Source organism: Solea senegalensis, linkage group LG16 (genome assembly GCF_019176455.1).
Source record: "Solea senegalensis isolate Sse05_10M linkage group LG16, IFAPA_SoseM_1, whole genome shotgun sequence".
Lineage (NCBI taxonomy): Eukaryota > Metazoa > Chordata > Actinopteri > Pleuronectiformes > Soleidae > Solea > Solea senegalensis.
In genome coordinates, this window is record NC_058036.1 from 20,900,477 (window position 1) to 20,924,396 (window position 23,920).

At 41.3% G+C, this 23,920-nt stretch overlaps 1 protein-coding gene across 2 annotated transcripts; it reads left to right on the forward strand.

The window, feature by feature from the left end:
* The first annotated feature begins 137 nt into the window (after window positions 1-137).
* znf106a (zinc finger protein 106a) lies at window positions 138-23,658 on the forward strand. 2 transcript variants are annotated; one of them, XM_044048071.1, is made up of 22 exons: window positions 138-243; window positions 3,010-3,092; window positions 3,854-3,915; window positions 5,878-6,069; window positions 7,424-9,304; window positions 9,383-9,848; window positions 9,939-10,008; window positions 10,127-10,281; window positions 13,542-13,602; window positions 13,775-14,089; window positions 14,808-15,558; window positions 15,687-15,727; window positions 16,324-16,469; window positions 16,586-16,720; window positions 16,809-16,925; window positions 17,248-17,439; window positions 19,513-19,575; window positions 19,820-19,939; window positions 20,055-20,126; window positions 21,022-21,093; window positions 22,039-22,188; window positions 22,466-23,658. In XM_044048071.1, the coding sequence occupies exons 2-22, from the start codon at window positions 3,039-3,041 to the stop codon at window positions 22,517-22,519; spliced, it is 5,169 nt and encodes a 1,722-aa protein (XP_043904006.1). In that variant the 5' UTR covers window positions 138-243; window positions 3,010-3,038; the 3' UTR covers window positions 22,520-23,658. The 2 variants fall into 2 exon arrangements, with proteins under 2 accessions (XP_043904006.1, XP_043904007.1); XM_044048072.1 differs by lacking the exon at window positions 138-243 and adding an exon at window positions 801-887.
* The last annotated feature ends 262 nt before the right edge of the window (window positions 23,659-23,920 follow it).

Below are 23,920 nucleotides of genomic sequence, written 5' to 3' on the forward strand. Positions count from 1 at the left end.
TTTTATGCTGCTTTCTCTCTCTCTCTATATATATATATGTGTGTATATATATATATATATATACATATGAATGAAGAAAAGGGACTTATTTCCAACATTGACCCGGAAGTGAACCGCAAGCCAGGAGGCGTTCATCTTGGCTTGCAGTTCACTTCCGGGCCGAGTAGCAGGATGTTGTTGTTAGCTTTAGCAGCGGTGGATGAGGGAATGCTGTAGTTTCACACACACGTGGACGTTTTAAAGGTACGCGACAGTAATGTTTCACCACTAAAAGCGCATTCAAATCATATTTGTCGATGATTTGTAATATGAAACAATTCATTCAACTTAGTTTGTGATTCGCTGGTAGAGCTAACTGCTGCTAGCTTTGACTTCACAGCCTAGCAACGTTTTTTCAACATAACAATAATAATTATGATAGTAGTAATAGAGATAACATAGATAATTAGTCTATCTATCTATAAAAGTCCGTTTTTCCCGTTTGTATTGAATTTTTAATTATAGTTGGTTTGGAGGAGACAAGAAGTAGTAAGCTAATTCATAAACCAGAGATCCGCGGGCCACATACTGCCCTGCAGTCCATTTCCTGTTGTCCACCATTTCATCAAGTTATAATGACCCTAACCCTAATAAGGAGTTATTTCTGTATGTTTTTTTAAAATGCAAAGATATATTTTACATCATAAATACATGTTTATGCTGAGTTATATATTGTTCCTTCTCAACACTTTTGCTTAAAAATTCTGTGAAGTGTTATCACAAATATTCTTCTCGTCTTCTGCCACTTTATCTTCCACGTGAGTGTCCAATTTTCCCAAATCTGCATGTTTTTGGACTGTGGGAGGAAACCCATGCAAACTCCATTGTTATTGCAGTATCAGAATGAGGTAATATCATTTTCATATCACCCACTAGGCCTGCACGATTCGGGGAAAAATATGAATGATGATTTTTTAGCTTAGAATTGATATCACAATTCTCTGGCATGATTTTTTTCCCCCTCACGAAGTGTAAAGTTGCACACATGAACCATGACAAAACAAAACAAATTGACAGTACCACTTTTGGATCTCTTACCTTGTACGGCTTCATCATATTGCACTTTGTGGTGACGTTTGAGGTGCTGGTAAAGATTTGTGGTATTACCTTGCGGCGCTGCAACGACGGCAAAGCATGCCTTGCAAATCACACTAGGCTTACCCTCGTCGTCTTTCTTGAACCCGAAATACTTCCACACCACCAAATGTGAGCCTTTTTTTGTAATGAACTCGCTTTGAGACGTGGTTGGCTGATTCTCATCACTGGTAACTGGGTTTTCATCATCCATTTTTAGTCCTGTCGCACTAGTCTAGTTCAACGATGCTGCAGACTTTCCGACCAAACCGCGCTCGCTCCACAAGGGAAACACGTGACTAAAAGGAGCTTTGTCATTGGCTGAGGGTGAAACCCTTTGCTTTGTGAGAACCTAACGTTAACCTGCAGCACTTGGGAGCGCTCACATAAGAAAGCGTTTGTGATGCAGTCGGCCTGTAAAATTAAATGAGAATCGAAGTCATTTCAAAATGAAATCGTGCACAGGGGTGAATCGAGATCGAGATTTTGTAATGATTTATCGTGCAGGCCTATCGCCCACCCTTATGAACAGTTGCTTTTTCCCAAAAAGTTTGACTTTTTGCACTCCTGACCAGACTCAATGCTCAGTGGCCCCCACCTCATTTGAGTTTGAGACCTCTGCCATAAATAAATCTGAATGTCAGATAGTTTAAACAGTGAGGAGAGAATTATTTTGCTGTGCTGAAATTAGGAGCATGATTTTAACATTAACGCCAGATTCTATAATGTTACACAAATGTTTATGTGAAGCTGCTAACTGTTAGCAGCCATCCTCAAATGTCTTTTGTTACTTGTGTGGTCAGTCAAACGTCTTTTGTCTCTCTGACTCTTGTATAAGTGGCTTTAACTTGGTTACAGTGTGGTGATCTTCAAATGTTGTTTTTAATAAACAAAAACAGTTCACTTAATGCTAAATCTAACAATTATTTCCTCTAAGATTTGGGACATTGTCTATAATGCTACAAAGGAGCATGTACTTAACTATTTTTATTTTATTTTTTATATTTTTACACAATTTAGACATTGTGTCCAGAAACAAGGCAGAAGCTTAACACTTGCTACTTAAATATCAGTCACTGTCTCTATCAGTGAGTTGTTTGCACATTGACTGTAGGAAATCGTGTTTTTCACTGTTTGGATGAGTAGTCTGTTTCTTTGATGTCTGTGTTTGACGTATTTAGTTATCATGAAAGGCACATGTTCCTAAAATATTTCATAAGGTAAAGAAAAATAAACCTGCCCGTGGCTGGGTTTGTTTTAGTTTATATTTGTGTCTGAACCAAACACTGCAGAACTTTTCACAGGTCAGTTCTTGATGATGTTTCCTAATTTTTTTTTTAAATCATGGTTTTGTTTTAGACAGTATCAGAGTTTTTTCAGGTAGGAGGTGCTCCTACAACATTTGTACTCATGTCCAAATTCACTGTTTATAAACCAGAAACATTTGAGAACAGATTTCCCACAGTGTCAGTTGCATTTTTAGGAGGTGATGTTAGTGTTGAGAAAGCCAATAGTGAAGTATTGACTTGTGGACTGCATTCATTTCCCACCCTGTCAGTGAATGTTAGAGGTCTAGACATAGCACTGATGCTACCATGGCTCTGCTGCCTCCTGGCCACAGATTTGCTCTATCAGCAGCAGACTGGAATTAGCTCAGTGACCAGGTTGAACCATGTGTGCCGAAATTTGGGCTGTGGTACATAGACATGTTTTTGAACAGCTCGGTTTGATTTGTCTCACTCGTTGAGTTACAAATGAGACACACTGTACATGTGCTGCACATATTTATCCAACAGCATTGAAGCCACACTGTTTAAAAATAAGGTATTTAATGAATGAAGAACGTGTTGTTATGTGACCCTGTTGAGTCTTGAATAAATTGCCTTCCTTTGACAGTAATGGGCTGAGGTTCACCTACATTCAAAATGGCTCCAGAGAGACAGTGTATCCTCTGTGAAACAGTCCACACCTCCAAACAGGTAAATCAACCTCAAACATGGTTTAGGGACTCTGGTTACATTGACACTTTAGTTCCATGAGCTGTGGACAAAACAAATAACGATGATGTTTGCTTTTTTTCAGGCTAATAATTATTTATTAACCAGCCAAATATTAAAACATTTTTTTTTTGTAATGACCGGAAGTACTGTAAATGTTTTATCAGATGGATGGAAAAAAGAAAATTGGTTACTCCTCCATCAGTTGACCTCTAAATAGCATTATTATATCAGCGTTATTATTGTATTAGTATTTATGTTATGTGCTTTGTTTATGTATATGTATTGAGTTTGAAATCAGTCAAAATTGATAATTACCATAATTAGATGTCTGATAATTAGAGTTTTAGAAACTAGTAAATTGTGGTTGTAGTTGACTTTATTGACAGAGAACTACAAATAGAGAAACATCTTTAAAAAATCTGAGGCCAAGCATTTAATAGCATTTAATTATATGCTATGTCTCAAAATTTGTTTTCACATTGTACAAACATTAAATATAAATAAATATTGAACCTTTGTTAAACTGATATCAAAGGAAATGATATTGCCCTCTATATATTTCAATTAAAATTTAAGAAAATTGAAATTCAATTATTCAGCATTTTTCTAACTTGCTTGTAGGCACAGAGTTAGCTTTATTCTGTAGCTCGTGCTTTGTAATAGGGTTATCTATCACCTTACTAAGCATGTGATGTGTTTGTCGATCCCTTAGAGAAAAGGTTTTTGATGTGTATTTGCAGGAGATGGAGGAGCACATGAGAAGCATGCTGCACCACCGTGAGCTGGAGAAGCTCAAAGGCCGGTGAGTGTCCCAAAAAATAAGCAGTAATGCTGCAAAATTCTGTAAATGCTTGCATTATAATCTATTTATATCTATAAATCATGGCATTAAATTTATGCAACACAGAATGTTTGAATGATTCAAAAATGTAAAACAAAAGCACCTACTTTGGTTCCTCGAGACTTTTAGTTTTCTCGAGAAGTATTTGGGTCACAAGGCACATGCTCTGCTCACATGGGCATGTTTGTGGTGAAGTGGATTTACGGGCAGCTGTCTCATCTGTGGCAACATATATTTAGACACAATCTCTCCAGAACAACAGACATGACCGATAGGAGGCAACTGGCTATCTCGTGACCACCATGTAGATTACTGAAAGTATGTGGCACGTCGCAGACTGAGAAGATTCTCGAATGGTGTAATACTGATTAAAGTAGTTCAGGCGGGAAACAGGAAAATTGATATTATTTTGCCACGACAGTGTATTTTTAAACCTGATGGTAACAAAAGCACTCTGAGCAGCATCTGCCTTAAAGTTTCCGTTAAATAAACACTGTAGCTCACAAGAGACGTGTCAAACGAGTCCAAAACAGTCTAATTGATGAAGGTGCCGTTTTGACCTTGTGTGAACATCCGTAGTTTGCCACACCTGCGTTAAAATGTTTCCTGGATGCGTCTCCTGTAATCGCATGAGATCAGATTTGTCTTTCCCCACCCTGTATTCAAACACACACTCTGACAGCATTGTTGTTTTTAACGAGACTGGCTGCACAAATGTGTCCATGTCAATGTGTTTGTGTGTATGAGTGACAGACTGACAGAGTGTGTGTGTGAGAGAGAGAAAAAGAGCTTGAATGAATCAAAGCTCTACTTAACGTACTGTATGTGTAAAAAAAACAACAACCCTGAAACTGCTACAAATCAGACGTTGTAAAAAAGAGATGTATATATTGTTTATAACATAATAATAGTTGCCATCATTTCTACAGATCAGTCTTAGCCTCAATGCTGATCCACAACTGTTGACCTCTAATTCTCACAAAAATAATTCTTAATTGGATTATTACTTAATTTTGAAGTTTTCATCATCTGTGTGTGGACACTAATGTGTTCTGAGGACTGATTGAGTTGCCGCATGCATCCTCAAACCACCTCCAAATGTGGTTTCTGTGATCTGATTTGAGGAACGATTCAGGGATTGTTCAAACCTGAAATTTATCTGGCCTTGATCAGATCAGTGAGGATTAATGAGGTTGATGAGTGTTCCAACTGCAACAGAGGTCACAAAATGGCAGTGTGCCATGACACAAATTTGAGAAAGAAATTGAGAAGGAGCCAGGAAAGTGAGGGTCTCTATCAGAACTGTAGGATGACATTCTAGGGAGAAGTTTTTGAAGTGGAGACTATGAACAGCTGCACAAGGTTCCAGTTACAGGGGCTTTGCCTGGGATTGGTCAATGTGCTGCTCGGGCCTGTTCTAATAACACATGCTGGCCTGGTGGTGGTGGTGGGGTCAAATAGAGACAGTGCCTTGTGTGGAGACTCAGAGCGCAGCAGACACCATCATGGAAGGGCACTAGGCTGGGGGCGCCGTGCCTCTCTCCCCTCCACGCGTCCCCTTGCTGTGCTGCACGGCTTGTTGTGGCGGCTGGACATAAAACTGGGTCAAGTCTGGCTGCTCCTGCCCTCATGACCTGCTGAAGAACATCAAAAACCCCAAGATCAGGATGATATGAGAATTTAACTTTTTTTTAAACAAGAGAAAATTATAAGTTAGCAACCTCCTGATCTGTGACACATAGAGAATTCGGACAAGCTTTTATTTTTAACAAGGATTGTTGAGTATTCTCCTCTCCTGTTTTTATTCTGACTTTAAAGTAACAGAAAGTAGAGCCAGGCTGCATTCTTAAAGGCTCTGCAGGCAGTTAACAAAACAATGCCTGAAGGAACGATTGAACGCCCACTCTCACCTTCCCTCCCCAGGGACTGTGGACACGAGTGCAGAGTGTGCAAGGTAACAGTGGTGAGTCTGACCGATTACGCCAGCCACATTTCCAGTCCTGTGCACAAGCAAAATGTGGAGGCTGCGGAACAGAGGCATGCTGGGAACGACAACGAGGACTACTTTGACCAGGCTCTGGTTGACCTGATCGAAAGGAGAAAAGAACACATCAGGTAAGATATGATTTTGCTATTGAATACATTTCTTTATGTTGTTATGTTTTGAATTTAATGAGTAACAGTTGGTTATAAATATCAACCTTGGCGAAGGCATGTAATTACAAAGTCATTTATTTTGGGAAATAATAATAAGAAATAAGCTCATTGCCATTTGGAAACAACACAATACAATAAAATCATAATTTATTTTAATGGTGTTAAATTTCAAAATCTGGTTGATTATCAAATAGATGACGATTCATTTAGTAACTGGTTAATAATCGATTAATAGAATAATCATTACAGCCCTACTCACAAGCATGTATGTGTGTACACACTGTGAACCATGTATAGTCACATTCTGCTCAGTGTTGCTCACAGAACTGTTTTAGCTGCTGCATCACGTCCGGGGTCGTATGTCCGGGCTGCAGCTTAAAAGAAAAAAGACAGTTCAGATGCAACTTGCACTGCAAACTCCCGATCAAAATCTTTATGTAACACTTTTCTTTGATAGATGTTTCTTTATCGCCATTTTCTTACCATTCTAAACACACAGTGTTGCTGTCAGTTTATCACCGGAAAGCTGTTAAAAAGACAGGAGCAGCTGATGATGTGTGAAATGTGAGGCGAGTGGTGAGAGCAGAAGCTGGCATTCATCTGTCGGCCTGTCAGATGCCAGATTTGTTTCTCTCTGTCTTTAGAGCTGTAGGTCACACAGTGATCCAACCAATCCTAGACACCTGCCAACAGTGTGACAAGATATTTGATCTTACTAGATTTCCAGTGAGTCTTAAATCAAATTTTTGGCCACATGGGGGCAGCCGGAGAAAACCGTAAATACAGCTTTGATAGTTGACGTCGACTTTAAGCTGAGGTGGCAAACAGCTGTATTTTCTTCACATGTCCTTTGTCGTCATTGTGCCTATAATAGTTACTAAAGAAGAGCACTATGCTATTTTCTATACATTTACATATGTATGCTTAGAATGGGTTAGGGTTAGGGTTATGTCTGCTTCTCTAAATATAAATATCAGCCACACAATATGTGTTATGCCTAATTAAGTACAGCCATTGTTATAGTGCATTTCAAGACATCAGAGCTCATTTTTGTAGTAATGTTTATCTTATTTTAATATTTTATTGACTTTATAGTTAGAAGGTGTTGTACTGTCTTGCATTGTGAATTTTCTATGTGGTTCACCTTTTGGAGTATATGAATATAATTCATTTCATTACAACCCAGTTACAACTATTAGCTCATATCTTAAGCATTTTTGTTTATAATTGAGTTGTATTACAGATTGCATGATTTTGCACATTTAGCCAGTAAAGTGGGCACTGAGTACATCTGTCTGTCTCCTTTTTGTAGAAAAGAGAAGGAGGCTGCTGCTGCAAAACTGAAAAAAGAAGAAGAAGAGCATAAGAGAAAGGAGGAATTTCAGCAGAGGTTAAAAGAAACCAAAGACCGTCTCCGGCTGGAGTGTGGCTGGCAGCAGCCATCACGAGGTTTCAGTGGTCAGCACAATACTTGGTATGGTAGCAACCGGTATAATGCTAGACCAGGAGAGCCGTGGCCCTGGCAAAATAACCAGCCGGGAAAGAGTGCCACCTGGCATGCTCAAGAGCCTCCCAACTTTCAGAGATGGTCATCAGACGAGTTCACTCGTGACAGTTTTTGCACAGGGTGGGACGACAGGCAGTGGGATCAGGGTGGATTTTCTGCCAACCCGCAGTGTCGACTGCCTTGGCTCAGCAGTGGAGGAAGTAATTATGGAGTCTATGGACAAAACAACATATCCCAGTTCTCTCAAAGAGGTCGAGCAATGAACTCTATGGGCCAAAATCCTTCTAACCCACCTCCCAACAGTTTTTTTAATAGGCCCTTTAACCAGTTTCAACAAATGGGCAATGAAAAGGGAAAAACAGCAGAATCTGACCACAAAAGCAATAAAGTCTCGAAAACCTTTGGTAGCAATCCAAAGTTGGACAAAGCCTGTCGCTGGTCACCCTATCCAGTCACAAAGGGCTTTGAATCTGTGCTTCATAAGGACACAAACCCAATCTCATCAGAAAAGCCTTATGTCCCTAAAGCCAAGAAGCAAGACAAACCCCCAGAAAGCAGTGCCTTAAATAGGCTGTCTCTACCAGAACAGAATCCAGGATCCTTGCCCTCTCGTGGCCAAACTGTGAAAGAGAAATCGAGGCATAAAACAAAACCTCAAGAGCTCAAGACCATAGGTGGGAGTAGTAGCAGCAGCAGCAGCAGCAGCAGCAGCAGCAGCAGCAGCTGCAATGCTCAGGAAGAAGGCTACCACACCTCTGCATGTGCTTCCTCTATTCAGAAGGCAAAGAAAATACTGCTGAGTAAAGAGAAGAAAGTGTCCTCCCTTTCTGGCCTCAACACCACAGCGCCACCCGCCAAGGTCTCCAGTTCAGGACCCTCTCAATCAAAGCCGAATCCAAAGCAGAGTGGACTCGGCTCTAATGCTCCGTCTGTTGGGCCACTCAAAACAAGGCAACAAATACAGCTCCCAGAATCTGGCAGAGCAAGGCAGACTGCCTTAGAGAAGAGAGGTTCTTTGGAAAGCTCAAGTAACAAGAAAGAAATATCACTGCACATTGTGGAGAAGCAGCAGAAGGATTGTCCTCAGAGCCAGATTGGAGTAAACAAAGAAAACAGCTGTAGGCAAAATGCAGCTAAACCAATTTTAAGTGTCAGGCCAGAAAAGCCTCTGTTGCATTTTTCAGACAGCAGCCAGTTCCTTCAGTCTCTACAAGTTAGTACCTCCACAATAGAGAGCTCAGAGGCTGCAGCCTCAAGCAGGCAAGAGGAGAACAGTAAGAAAGTGGACAAGAAGCTAAGCTCTTTAGACACAGATGAAGCCATGCAGGCCAATGAGGCAGGACAGAGCTCAGAGAGTGACAACTCCAGAGGAGGTGGTGAAGCACAGTCTGTCTCAGGATCCAGCACAAATCTGTCCAAATTGGACCTCCCCTCTGTCTTGAAACGTGACCTGACCAAACACATAAGCTCCAAGAGCAAAACAGGAGGCCACGAACCCAACCTGAACATTGCCAGGCGGGTGCGAAACCTGAGTGAGTCTCGGAGAAGTGACTCAGAAAAGGAGTCGGGACTCAAACCTACTGTGCGGCAACTGATTAGCTCCTCTGGGTCTCGACGCAATGTGAACTGGGAACAGGTGTATCAGGAGGTCAGGAAGAAGCAGGACAAAGGGAAAGGCATGCCAAGGTGACTTGGTGTTTATCCTACATTACGGTTTGTCGTTATACATTCCTTTAGCTCATGTTCTGTTTTGTTGTTCTACAGGTTTGGGATAGAGATGGTGCCAAATGAGCAGGAGGACCAGAGCCAGGAAGAAGATGACATTGCCCTGCTTGAAGGTGTTCACTGGGAGTCATTAATTGGCATCTCAGCTCCAGGTGCCACACGAAAACGATCCTTATCAGAGAGTAGCCTTGCTCCTGAATCCACCCCCTCCTTGTTTACATCCCTCATGTCAAAGGAGATGGTACAAAGAGAGAGCCTCAACACAGAGCAGCAGGAATCGTCTGTGTTTTCCATGCTTACTCACGGGATCAAAGACGTTCGCTGTAAACAAGAGGCAGATTATGTTCTTGATCAGTGTGAGGCCAGAACTCAGAAGCAGCCTGACAAACTGACATCAGCGACAGTGAAGGCCATACAGAGATCCGATTCAGTGCTCGGGGACAGCAGTTCAGGGACGGAGCAGTTAGACGGTCAGGGAACAGGAAAGAGACGAAGAGCAGCTGGGGTGAGTCGATAAAATGGAGCTAAAGGGCAACTCCATACATTTTTTTTCACGTCTCTTCACTGTGCTTGACCCTTACTTTTTCTCTTGTAGGATGTTCCAAGTGCAGAAACATCTAGTCTGGAACACAATAACAAAAGACGGAAGGTCAAACCTAAAAAAGGTCCAATAAAATTTTTTCAATATGCTAGTAATAAAAAGTAAATTGGTGTTCAAAACGTGCATTATAGCTAAGTAAATATTTAAATGTAAGAAACTGAAGTACTCTTCACTGTGTGCAGACCGTTTACAGATCGACCAGCTGCTGGCTGTGTCTCTGCGGGAGGAGGAGCTGAGTCGCTCGCTGCAGACTGTGGACACCAGCCTTATCCAGGCCCGGGCTGCACTGGAGGCCGCCTACTTGGAGGTGCAGCGTCTCATGGTGGTTAAACAGCAGGTGAGTGTTTTTTTGATAAATTATCTCTTCACACAGTCACATGTCCAGGGTCTGTGTCATGCCAAAAATTGTAGTTGTTGACGGTATGTATGTGTGTTATTATTGCGTAATTAATTTAAGTGACCGATTATTTTAGTCTTAGATTTTAGACCAGGGCTGTCCAAACTTTTCCTCTTGATTGTGGGTCAAAAGTAAACACCTGTTGTAATGCATTTTATTAAGATCCAAGCAAAACGAGTCTCCGTGTGCCCACGTCGCCACGCGTGCCTCTAGCTCATCTCCTGTTCATTCACAGCTTGAGGTACTAGTTATTTTCAGTCCTAGTTATTTTCAGTGGCGTCCCTGCGCAAAGTTAGAAGGCACTTCCTGTTTAAGATGGCTGACTTCCTGTTGGGGGAAAGGCATGTGCGTAAACATGTTGAGGGAAGTTTTCTTGTCTCACATATCAAGTTGCGTGCACATCAGACGATGTACAGCCAACTTAAAGGGCACTTCCTGTTTAAAATGGCCGACTTCCTGTTGGGTGGGAGGCGTGCCCGTAAATGTGTTCAGGGAAGGTCCCTTGACTCGCATATCAAGTTTCATGTGGATCGGACAATGTTAGACTTTACTTCCTGTTTTGGGCGTTCTACTTCCTGTAGGGAGGTGACCTTTTACAGATATGTTCAGAACGGGTCTGAGGTACGACATATCAAGTTTCAAGTGGATACAACAATCCCTGTTAGAGCAGCATCACAACCTGTAAGTGTAATTCTGTCTGCCGTTACCAAAGGGCACTGTTTTTTAAATTTAATATTTTCATATAGACGTCTTCAAGGCCGGACTGTCATCAATCCTAGCAGGTTTGGTTCAGATCGGACCAGGATTGGCAAAGTTATAACAGTTTTTTTTTTTTAGTATTTTCTGCCACCACCAGGAGTGTTGTTCCTTCCATCGCAAGGTTAGAAGACTTTCGTTGTGTGTTGCGAGAAATTCGGAATTTTCGCCAACTTTGCCTCCCCTGTTCTCGTACGCCATTTGACATTTAAAAAAAACGTGCAATGATTTAAGCTCCTCAACTGGTCCACAGTGACCTCACCAAATTTGAAAGTGATACCACAAAATTGCTAGGACAAATTCGGTCAAATACCATTTGTGGGAAATGGCCAAAATCGCCTCAGATTTGGCGTGCAATCCAAGATGGTGGCCTTCCTGTAAGATTCTCAGGATTGTTGCCAACGACTTTTTTGACCGGCCCTACCTAATTAACGTGTGTACCAAGTTTCGTTCATGTACTTTAAACCCAACAGCAGATGACCTAATACAAGTTTTGTACAAGTTCTGTTTTTAGCTCTGCCCACTTTCATTTTTTGACGCACATTCCCCGAACCACTAATATACGTAATTTTACACCAGGTCTGATGCAGTTGCTAAAACTGGTGATCCGTAATAAATATATTTTAAATATATTTTCAAAACTTTTTTCGGAAATATAGAGTTTGGACAGTGACACAAGTTCTTGTTATTTTAGCTGTTTACGAAAACACATTCAGGATACAATTATATAACCCATATGCGTTAAAGTGCAGACTCTCAGCTTTAATTTGAGAGTATTCACATCCAAATCGGAGCAAGGGTTTAGGAATTACAGCTCTTTAATACGTAGCCGCCTCTTTTTCAAGGGACCAAAAGTAATTGGACAATTGACTCAGAAGGCTGCAAAAAAAAATAACAAGGACGCATGGGCTCTTCCCTCGTTAACCTGTCATCAATTAAGCAGTTAAAAGGTCTGGAGTTGATTCCAGGTGTGGCGTTTGCATTTGGAAGCTGTTGCTGTGAACACACAACATGCGGTCAAAGGAGCTTTCAATGGAGGTGAAACAGACCATCCTGAGGCTAAAAAAAAGAAGAAATCCATCTGAGAGATAGCAGAAATGTTCGGAGTGGCCAAATCAACAGTTTGGTACATTCTGAGAAAAAAAGAGTGCACTGGAGAGCTTGGGAACTCAAAAAGGCTTGGACGTCCACGGAAGACAACAGGGGTCGATGATTGCAGAGTCCTTTCCATGGTGAAGAAAAACCCCTTCACAACATCCACTCAAGTGAAGAACACTCTCCAGGAAGTAGGTGTATCAGTATCTAAGTCTACCATAAAGAGAAGACTTCATGAGTGTAAATACAAAGGATTCACCACAAGGTGCAAACCATTAATCAGCCTCAAAAATAGAAAGGCCAGATTTGACTTTGCCAAAAAGCACCTGAAGAAGCCAGCCCAGTTCTGGAACAGCATTCTTTGAACAGATGAGACTAAGATCAACCTGTACCAGAATGATGGGAAGAAGAAAGTTTGGAGAAGAATTGGAACATCTCATGATCCAAAGCACACCACATCCACTGTAAAACATGGTGGAGGCAGTGTGATGGCATGGGCATGCATGGCTTCCAATGGCACTGGGTCACTTGTGTTTATTGATGATGTGACAAAAAACAGAAGCAGCCAGATGAATTCAGAAGTGTATAGGGATATACTTTCTGCTCAGATTCAGCCAAATGCGGCAAAGTTGATCGGACAGCGCTTCACAGTACAGATGGACAATGATCCAAAACATACTGCAAGAGCAACCCAGGAATTTTTTTAAGCAAAGAAGTGGAATATTCTGCAATGGCCGAGTCAATCACCAGATCTCGAGCATGCATTTCGCTGGCTCAAGACAAAACTTAAGGCAGAAAGACCCACAAACAAGCAACAACTGAAGACAGCTGCAGTAAAGGCCTGGCAAAGCATCACAAAGGAGGAAACCCAGCGTTTGGTGATGTCCATGGGTTCCAGACTTCAGGCAGTCATTGCCTGCAAAGGATTCTCAACAAAATATTGAAAAGTAACATTTTACTTAGGGTTATGTTTATTTGTCCAATTACTTTTGAGCCCCTGCAATGAGGAGTGTTTGTATTAAAAATAGCTGCAATTCCTACATGTTTAATCATATATATTTTTGTTCAACCCCTTGAATTAAACCTTAAATTATGCACTTCAATTCCGTTGTAGTTGTTTCATTTCAAATCCAATGTGGTGGCATGCAGAGCCCAAATCATGAAGATTTTGTCACTGTCCAAATATTTCTAGGCCGAACTGTAAGTCTTGCGGGCCAAATGAAATCCATTGACCCCACTTTGGCAGCCCTGTGTTCTGGAACTGCTTTTACTTTATCACCTCAAATCACTGGCTTACAAACAGCATTATTCACTTTCTCATAGTTCTTGTGTGGCTTTGTCTTTCACAGGTGACTGCAGAGATGAGCTCACTGAGAAACAAGCGCATCAAGTTGCTTAAAGGGATCCAAGGTAATTAAGTATATTTGTGTCATAAACTTAATTTGCACTGCTAAATGTTTAATGTGTGGTTTTATTCATAAAAGTGAGTTTATGTCCTGTGGTTAAAATATAACTAACAATTGGCAGTCACTGGATATGTGATATGCAAGATTGAGAATTTTCTAAACTTTTTTTATTACAGGTAGCTCAGAGGACACACCTCAGGTTAAACTAAAAGAGGAGAAGATGGATGCCACAGATGCAGACCTGTACATGGCGTCCTCTATTATGCTTTCCTCTGCTGTGGACACAGTTGCTGCTGCTGCTGCTGCTGCTAGTCCTAATCCTCCTGCTCAACCTGCCTCCCCTCCACCCTTCATGTCTGTAGTTATCAAAGAAGAGCCTCAGTCTCCTGTCTATGTCAGCTCAGAGCTGGGTGCTGCGGACATTATGACCCACTATGCTCACAGCACAACACTGGAGCTGCCTGTCACTCCTGCTGCAGCATTCCCACCAGGTAATGTAATGTAATGTAAGGTAAGGTAATGTGAATCAGTGTTCTTTGATATTATTGCTTGTTGTCTCTCTTGTACAAAACCATAAACAGGCATTTTTTCCCCCTGCCTCTGCTTACGAAGGACGTTGAATATAGTATATTAAGACAACAGCAATATCCAAATGAGTGTAGATGTGTGGGTCAGGGGGTGGAGTGGCTCAGTGGTTAAGACCGGTACCCTGTGTGCGAAAGACGTCATGGTCGCAAGTTCGACTCCACTCCTGGCTGATTGTACTCAATTCCATTGTAAGTCGCTTTGGATAAAAGCGTCTGCTAAATGACATGTAATGTAATGTGTGACATCTAATGGTGAGACTGCAGAGGGCAACAAATATTGGGCTCTTTCACTCACCCCTCCGTTTTCCAAGCATGTGAGAAAACGACATTGTCCTCTGCATAGTAAGAATGCAAACCACTCTCTCTTTGATTTTGAAATTATTTTTACACTTATGCAAACACCCTTAAATAACCCCCCTAAATGTTACATACTGGACCTTTCAAACCTTTTTAAATAGGGGAAATGTGTTGGACATGTTACACCTGGACCAAAGTAACCGAATATTTCAAATCTGTGTCTGATACACATACTAATAAATCATTGTGAACATTAAGTACATTAAGTCCAGTAAATTGAGTTGGCAGTTGATTAATCTGAAGTTTCCTGATTCACTCTTTGCAGATCCTGACCTTAGCTTCCAGCCATCTCCTGAAAGAAATCCTGAGCTATACCAAAGTAACACAGGGAAACTGGGAGAGGCCTCTGCCTGCAAAGAAAGCCCATCAGTTCTGGTTGAGGCAATGGAGAAGGACATATACACCTCCAAAACCTCAAAGCTGCTCTCACCGAGCAGGAGGGGCTCTGAGCTGGGGAGTGCTGCTGAAGTCACAGCCGCAACGTTCACTGTGCCCTCTGTCCTCACTTTGCCATCCTCTCCACCTGACCTGAGCAACGGGAAGCGAGTGAGGAAGCTGAAGAAGAGGAAGGTGTTGAAGAAGGCTCAAGGAATAGAGCAGCCTGAGAGTAGTGACACTGAGATGGACGGAGAGCTCTCGAGGCCCAGGTGGCTGCGACCACGACGTAGATCCAGTGGAGGCTCTCAGGTTTCCACATCCATTCTACCTGCAGAAGACAGAGAGGCCAACATGAACGTGGAGAACAGCGAGGAGGTGCATAGGCAGCGCTCTCCAACCATCAAACTCGAGGAAGCAGACTATGATTCCTCCAAACACATGGTGACACTTCCTTGTTCAGCCCCTACTGAGCTTACTGAGAATGTAGATTTGGAGGAAAGCATGGAGGTCATTGCAGCCAGTCAGCTGCTCCACACGGATACTGTGGTTCCAGATTTCTCCAGACCCGAGCCACAGAGTCTGGCCTGCAACGAGGTCACCTCCACAAGTGACATGGACATATGCAGATCCTCTGAGAGGTGAGTGAACATTGTATTGGTAGTTCACTTTTACAAAAGCATAAACCTTCAAAAAGTCTTAATGTTAGCTGAACTTCAAACTGCTGACCAGTCATAAAGTTCCTTATTTCTACCTGTTCTCCTCACAGTGACATGCCATTTGCCATCACACTGCCTAAGAACTCATCAGGTAAATTCTTCTCTGCAGTGTTGGTATATTGCCTGACCCGCGGGAGACATATTAAACTAACGAATGTTTGTTCTTGTATATTTTACCCAACATAACGTGGTGGAGTTTAAACATAGCCAACATATTTGCTTTGTATTCAACACCGTGTCATAAAGGCAGCTCACCATCTCAGTTACTACCTAAGCAAACAAATTCTGCCACGAACTGAGCAGCCAAAATTAGAAATGTTAGACTCCCTGAATCAAAATAGACTCTGAAGTGCCTAAATTACTTTTTATGGGCAAGATATTCATAGTGACGCCGTACAGCAGCAGGATTAGTACAGTTAAGCTTTCTGAGAATGTGTATATGTAACCCAATGAACGCTGATCACTCGTTAAAGTAGGTCATTATGTTGCATACATTTTAATGAAATTTGTACAGACTAGGTCGAGGAGAAATGTGTTTCTTGCAACAAAGCAAATTGCGTTCAGCCAAGAGTTTAAATAAGCTGATCTTTTATTCTTTAAGTTAAACACCGTGCCCACATTTCAGCATACATTTCATTTTCTTTCCTACTTTGCTTATCTTTGCTGACGTGTGTTTGTGTTTCACAGATGCATCTTCTGATCACGGTGGGGAAGAAATGGCCACAGAGGGGGTGTTTGAGGGCCACCAGGAGGCAGTGAATGCCATGCAGATCCACAACGGGCTGCTGTACACTTGCTCAGGAGACCGGACTGTCAGAGCCTTCGACCTGGTGGTAGGTGCTGATGAAGCTCTGCTGCTCTTTCTCTGAATGTTAATTATTTTTTCTCTCTGACATCTTATATGAATATTTTGTTGAGATAAAACACATTTTGTGTTATTTCATTGCAGAGTCGCAAATGTGTGGCAGTGTTTGAGGGTCACAGCTCCAAAGTCAGCTGCCTGGTAGTGTCCGCGGCTCCCTGCCTTAATCATCGCCTTTACTCTGGTTCCAGTGATCAGACCATCCGTTGCTACAGTCTCAAGGTAAAAAAACACTCCCTTTTCTTCCTCTTCTTCTATGAAACAACCAGCATGTAGGAATTCATAGATTCAGTTTCCTTTCTTTCCACAGACACAAGAGTTTGAGCATCAGTTTTCTCTGTTGGACCGAGTCCTCTGCCTTCACAACCGCTGGAGGACTTTGTACGCAGGCCTCGCCAACGGCACAGTGGTGACCTTTAACCTCAAGGTAAGAAAAGTAGAAATTCCACTTACTGTGAAATGTTATATTGGCTTAAACATAGACTGTATATGAAAGGGGGGGACATCATATTCCAGTCCAGTCAAGTTCACTGATGTCCCCCCAGTTTAAAATAATTGCTTTATAAGAAACAAAGAAGCTTGTAATAGTTCTCATGTTTTACAATTAGGCTGTATTTTTTTCTATTCACTGATGAAGAGACAGAAATAGATGTAGTCATTAATGGTAGAGCTTCTATTTTCCTTGACCAGTTTTGTCATTAAAAACAAACCTTCCTCTGTGTTTATTTGTCAATAATTGTATCATCCAGACAAACAAGCAGATAGAAGTGTTCGAGTGCCACGGACCGCGGGCCGTGAGCTGTCTGGCCTCATCGCAGGAGGGAGCACGGAGGATCCTGCTGGTCGGCTCCTACGACAACACCATCAGTGTGAGAGACGCCAAGAACGGGCTGCTGCTGCGTACACTGCAGGGACACACCAAAACTGTGCTCTGCATGAAGGTAGGTCCATTCTGACACCTGGACCTCAACACAGACACACTTTCACTCATTTCCATCATTTAGAAAGGAGAAGGGAAAACACCAGCTCTCTTATTTATTTATTCAACTTAAACATGTTCCAAACCAATTTTACTCCAAAAGAAATCCAAACATGAAGCAAAACGTTTTGAAAATGTGGTCTACCATACAAATCAAATTATATAAATGAAAAATGAAATAAATATACACCACGGTTATATTAAAGGGAACCCTATTTCTCCAAGTTAAAATAGTTCCCTGGTGTCCTAATGAACATGTCTGTGACATGCTTTGGTCAAAATACCATAAGGATGAAGCACCATAGCAGTTCAATAACCCTGCTAAACCTGCCCCTTTCACAACGCTTGGTTTTGTGCCTGGTCCCTTTACATGCAAATGAGACACAGGCAAACACATACCCACTTCTTCCAGGGCGGGGTGTCGACGCCGGCACGCTCACGCTACCATGACAACAGTTGAACGTGAACCGTGGGAGAAACGCGGCTGGTGGAGGAAACATTGCGGTTCAACTAGGGCTGGGTGATTGATCGATTTTAAATCAAAATCGGATTTATTTGTTTGGACAATGTTAAAAAAATGAAAATTGATTTTTCAGATTTGTCCTTTTTACTGCACTCACTCAGCTCCTGTTCCCTCAGTTCCATTCCTCTCCCCCTCTCCCCACTAGTTCTCTGACAATATCAACATGGCAGCGTGTGTGGAAAACAGCGAGAGTGCCGTCACAGGAAGAGATGTCCGACACAAGGATCAAGCAGAACAGTGCCGAACTGTAAATCAGTTAAAAAGACTTAGGGACAGCACCGCTGATCGCCACCAGTGAGCGGCGAGCTGCATAAACTGCCGCTGTATGTGACTGTATCAGACTGAGTCTGTGCTTCGGAGACCTCCGACACAAGGATCAAGCTGAACACTGCCAAACTGTAAATTAGTTAAAAAAGACTTGGGGACAGCACTGCTGATCGCCACCGCCACAATCCTAAAAACATGGGTTAATCTCCGACAATTACCAGGGAAATGTCTAAAATCTCAATATTTAAGCATCACACTGCCACTGTATTTCAGTCCAGAGTCTGTGCTCTGGTCATGGAGGACGTACTGAACAAATATTTTTAATTAGGACGTGTCAGAATTGTCAGTTATGACCTCTATTTGACCTTTTCTTAAAAATGTGTGTGTGTGTGTGTACACATCGGTGAAATACGGTCGCTGACTAAATATGGCGACCGCTGGCCGCAGTCTAATACGAAGTGGTACGAACACACGTTTGCTGACTTTATCCGGCACATTACTTTCATATATAAAATGTATCCACTGGACACACAGATCCTCTGAAGCTGGAAGTTTGTGTAAAACACTGTACTCCACTGTGCAGCCACGAACAGCACACTTGTCCCTCCGCGTTGACATAATACCGCTCTTCCTCTCTCACCGGCACTCTCGCATTTTATAGGGACAAGGTGGAGCTAAGGTGGAGCTCGGAGTAAACTTTCTGGTGGGGTGGTAACATTCGCGGTGAAATGCGCATTGTGTCGTCACAATGGCAGGGAATTCAACATCGCGTGTTTTATTGCCTATACTCACACAAGGGGGACCACGAAAACATGACTGAGTATTCTTTTTCCACACTTTGGTGACTGGTAGGGCCTCCAGAGTCCCAAATATAAATATTAAATGATTCAAAAGTTGATTTTGCATAATATGTCTCCTTTTAGGCAATTTCATTTTAACTACAGGAATTGATGAAGAAAATTAAAAAAAAAAGAATAATTTATGCTCAGGCTTAGTATTGACCTTAGTTGTACACGTGTCACTAATAACATTAGCAATGGTTTTGTTTTGTCCAAACATACGTGACAGTGAGACATTATAAACAACAGCAGCAACACTTCGTGTCATGATTTACACCTGTATTAAAACCAAAAATACTTTTAAAAAGTGATATATATTTTCCAAAGATTTATGTTTAGAAATAATCAAATGTCTGTTCCTATTCTCTCGTATGTTGTGTTGATGTGAAATGTCCTTGTCTCTCAGGTGGTCAACGATCTGGTGTTTAGTGGCTCCAGTGATCACTCAATCTACATGCACAACATCCATGTGAGTCGCCCTCTTTATCTGCATGACGTCTATGTGTTTACTTGTAAGAGAAACCGTTTCATGTACGTGTTTTGGTGTGTCAAAGCACGACAGAAAATTTAAAATTAAAGTGTTCACCAGTTCAATTCAAATATTCCCACAAAAGATTTGCAGGATTATTTTAGATTAAGATTTAAAAACAAGATTGGAAATGGAAAGTTCAAACTTCACCGGCGTGCGTGTGTGTGTGCGTGTGTGTGTGTAGACAGGAGAGCTGGTGCGGGTCTTTAAAGGTCACAGTCATGCTGTTACTGTGGTGGCCGTCCTGGGGAAGGTGATGGTGACTGCCTGCCTGGACAAACTGGTCCGTGTCTACGACCTGCAGGTCTGCACCTTTTGAAACATCTGTCACATTCCTGACGCTCGCTGTCTGCTGGTTTTGGTGTTTCTGTGATTAATGAATGAATCACTATTTTTTTTTTTTTTTATTACCTCCATAGTCTCACGAGCAGCTGCAGGTCTACAGTGGACACAAGGACATGGTGATGTGTATGGCTGTACACAAGAGCATGGTGAGACTGTGTTCTTAAATTGTTACTGCCACCATAACTCCTGCTCTTTATTTACATGCATTTTATATTTCAATGTTTGTTTTGTATCTCCTTGTTTTTATTAACTATTATGTGTGCTGCTGCTTTTTTTTTTAAGACGTCTCAATAGGTCTTTTATCTGGTTAAATAAAATAAAATAAATATTCACACTGTGGCGTTCAGATATGATATATTACCAGTGTATTAAGAGTGGAAGGAGAATGCGAGAGCATCTTGCTGCCAACTAGTGGTTAGAGACTTAAATGCGAGGATTACCACTACCAATATCACAACCTCCAGTATTATAACTACTAACTTCCATTAACCAGCCCTTTCACAAACTGTGTAACGAGAGTCTTGCTTTTTTTCCCACTGGTTTACGTATTGGTATTTAGGGTTTGTGGATCAGTTTTGGGTGCTTTTATTTTTCCAATATCAGATGAAGTGATTTTTATATTAATTTGCACCAAAAAAAACTGTGTCTAATCATCTCCATAAAAAAATATAATACAAAGCCAGTGTCAATAATATTATTTCCATAAAGAGTCGATACAGTATCACACTGTGAAATATCACAATATTTTTCAGATTTTATTAAATTATATATATTATATTAAATTATATTATTATTATAATTATTATTATTAAAAGTAGGGTCTGCAATTTTGTTTGTGAAACACATTTCATCTTTTGTTTTGAAATGATCTCCTCGTCCTGATAACCGTCAATAAAAAAAGTGTTGTAACTGACTGTCACTAACTAATCACTAATTGTGAAAGTGGAGCTAACATTGACACTTGTGTTGCCACCTTTGCCTTGCCTCACTGACTGACATTCCTGGCTTTAATGGGTAATTTTTATGTCCGTTATGTTTCAGATCTACACCGGCTGTTATGATGGCAGTGTGCAGGCTGTCAAACTGAACCTGATGCAGAACCATCGCTGCTGGGTAAGATGAGAAGAGTTCAGCTGTGGATAAAGTGAGACGATTCAGTCACCCAAGCAGCACATATTGTGGCTGGGTTTAGTTTTGTATGAATTTAGGCTTTAAGAGAATAATTCAAGACATAGAGAAAATGTATGTTTATAAACAGTTTTAGCTGCAGCTTTATCCCTTTATTAGACAGAGAGTCTTTAGCCATCTTAGCTCTTATGTGGAAACTCCAGTCCAGGAAAAAGTCAATGTCACTGGTGTCTGACTCACAAATGACAAAAACACAGACGTGACAAAACCGAAGTTTTTCACCAGCAAACTAAGACTGACTAAGGCTGTCGATTCACCGCTGCATGTTTTCATTACTCCGTTTGGTCTCAATATTTTAAAGTTCATCAATGGTTGGAAGACTCGTAATGCTAATGTCTCACCACTAAACTGCAAACTAATACTAACAAGCTGAAAGTGGACATTATTCCACAAGTCAGTTCCCCACTTATAGACATGAGCTGAAAGATTTTCACTGCAGGGACCTTTTCCCTCTCTTCTAATTGGACTAGTTCTTTAGAGCAGTGGTTCTCACTGTGTTTATACCAAGTAGTAGCACCTTAGAAAATATTAAGCTCTCTCAGTCACAGCTTTATCACCAACGTTAAAATACAGAGGTGTAAAGAGGTTGAACAAAGTCGGCTCCAGAGTCAGATTTATTTTCTCATCATCCTCGTCTTCCTCACATATTCACGCACTGTTATAGTGACATTTGATTCAAATGGTACATGTACCACAGTTTGAGAACCACGGCTTTAAAAGAACAGCTGTAAAACTCCGTGGTCTGTGTCGTTTGTCGTTCTTCATCATGATTAAATGAGTTCAGCTGTGCACACGGAGCCTCTGGTCATGAGAAGACGTCCTTAGTTTGTCTCTGGGTTGTCGCTTCTAAACGGCGTCTGGTGTTGACAGTGGTATGGCTGTTCACTGGTGTTCGGGGTGATGGAGCATCTGCAGCAGCACCTGATCAACGGACACACCGGTGCCAACTTCAAGACGCTCAAGTGCCGCTGGAAAAACTGTGAGGAGTTTTTCTGTGCGCGCAACAGCAGCTCCAAACAGGTACATTTAAAATTAAAGTGTTCACCAGTTCAATTCAGATATTCCCACAAAAGATTTGCAGGATTATTTTAGATTAAGATTAAGGTTAAGATTTAAAGACAAGATTGGAAATGGAAAGTTCAAACTTGACCATAAATGTGAGAGTAGATGGTTATTTGTCTGATGTGTTTGAGATTAAATAATCTTATATTGCACTTGTATTGTGATTTCAGTCACGATTGTTTGGCATCTTTAAAAGTGGACCACATATAGAAAACACAATGTTTGCTTTTTCCAGGTGATGCTGTTGCACATGTGTAAACATGCTGAAGAGACTGACCTGGAGCCTTAAGAGCCAGTGGTGGGGACATTTTTTCTTCCCGAGTTCTCTCTCTTCTTTCCTCTATCTTTAATGACCCCTGCCCCCCACCGTCGTTAACCTCCCACATTGGGGGGGATGTTCACAACAAAAACCAATAATCATCTTTGAAATATGGCATGGGCTAGGTTAAGAGATGTTTTTATTGTTGTAGTGCAGCTATGATTTGTCATGTTGAGCAACTCATAGTCATTTTTGTTTTGTTTTTGAAGACATGTTCGTCAAACACTGAAAGTACGACAGCGATGTGTGAAGATGTTTGAAGGAGTTTGGTTGAATTGACAGAATTATTTATGGTTTGGTTTTTATTTCCAGAAGAAGCCAAGTTTAGTTTTTCTTTTGTTTGACGTAGCTATTTTCATTTATTTTCCTTTGTTGTTGTTGTTGCTCATTCAGGCGATTTAAAGGTGTTGAGGGACTTTGGTGCAGTGATGTGTGACGACAACATGTGACAATTTTACATTTGCAGTGAAGACAGAGCCAACACATGGACACGGTTGTGTCTGTGTGTGTGTGTGTGTGTGTGGATTTATGCCTCATATTTGTCGACAGAGTGGTTTAAGATGTGTTTTCCATGAGTGAGTGTGAAGTAATGTTTTTACAACTCCACTGATGTCCGAGAAATGTTGTTTTTTGTTGGGAAATTAGTTTTATTTGGAATAAGGAGCAGAAGGCACCGGAGCTGTAGCTTCCACAGTTAAGATTGTTTTCTAACAAAGTGTGGAGGTGAAGGATGTTTTAGAGGAGGTGTAGGATGGAAGAGCTTGTAAGGGAAGAATCAGGATTTGTCTCTCATGCCATATATCCGGCAAGTTGGTACAGACACAAAGCCAGAACATTAGTTCAAAGGAACCAGTTTTAACCTGTGTGAAAGCCAGACTTTGTGTGGTTACATCTCTCTTTGGTTTGTAACCTGATGATCTTCTTCAAACTCTCCTCCTCTCACTTGTTATTTATGGCCGACGAAGCGTGCAATTCACCTCTTACCTGGCATTCCTGAGTTTCTTTAAGTTTTTTCATTTATTATCAACGTTGTGACTTTTTTATGAATGTGCAATCAAAAGAAATTGTTAATTGTAATAAAACAACAATGTTGCAACATTATAAAACCATTTTCTGTCGTCTTTTGTTTTATTTACTTGCTTTAAATGGACCTTATTTCACTGTAATTATGTGTCTACTCCTCCCACACCACCACCTGTCACTCGCCCATTTTATTCAATCAGACAACTAATCAAAACAATGAGTACTTAATATAATGCAAAGAATTTGGCAAATAGTTTGAGCGTACTGCTGCCAGCCACATGAGGGCGATGAACACATGCCACCCATCTTTATTTTCAGTCTTTGGTTATAAGTACACAAAAGTGGATG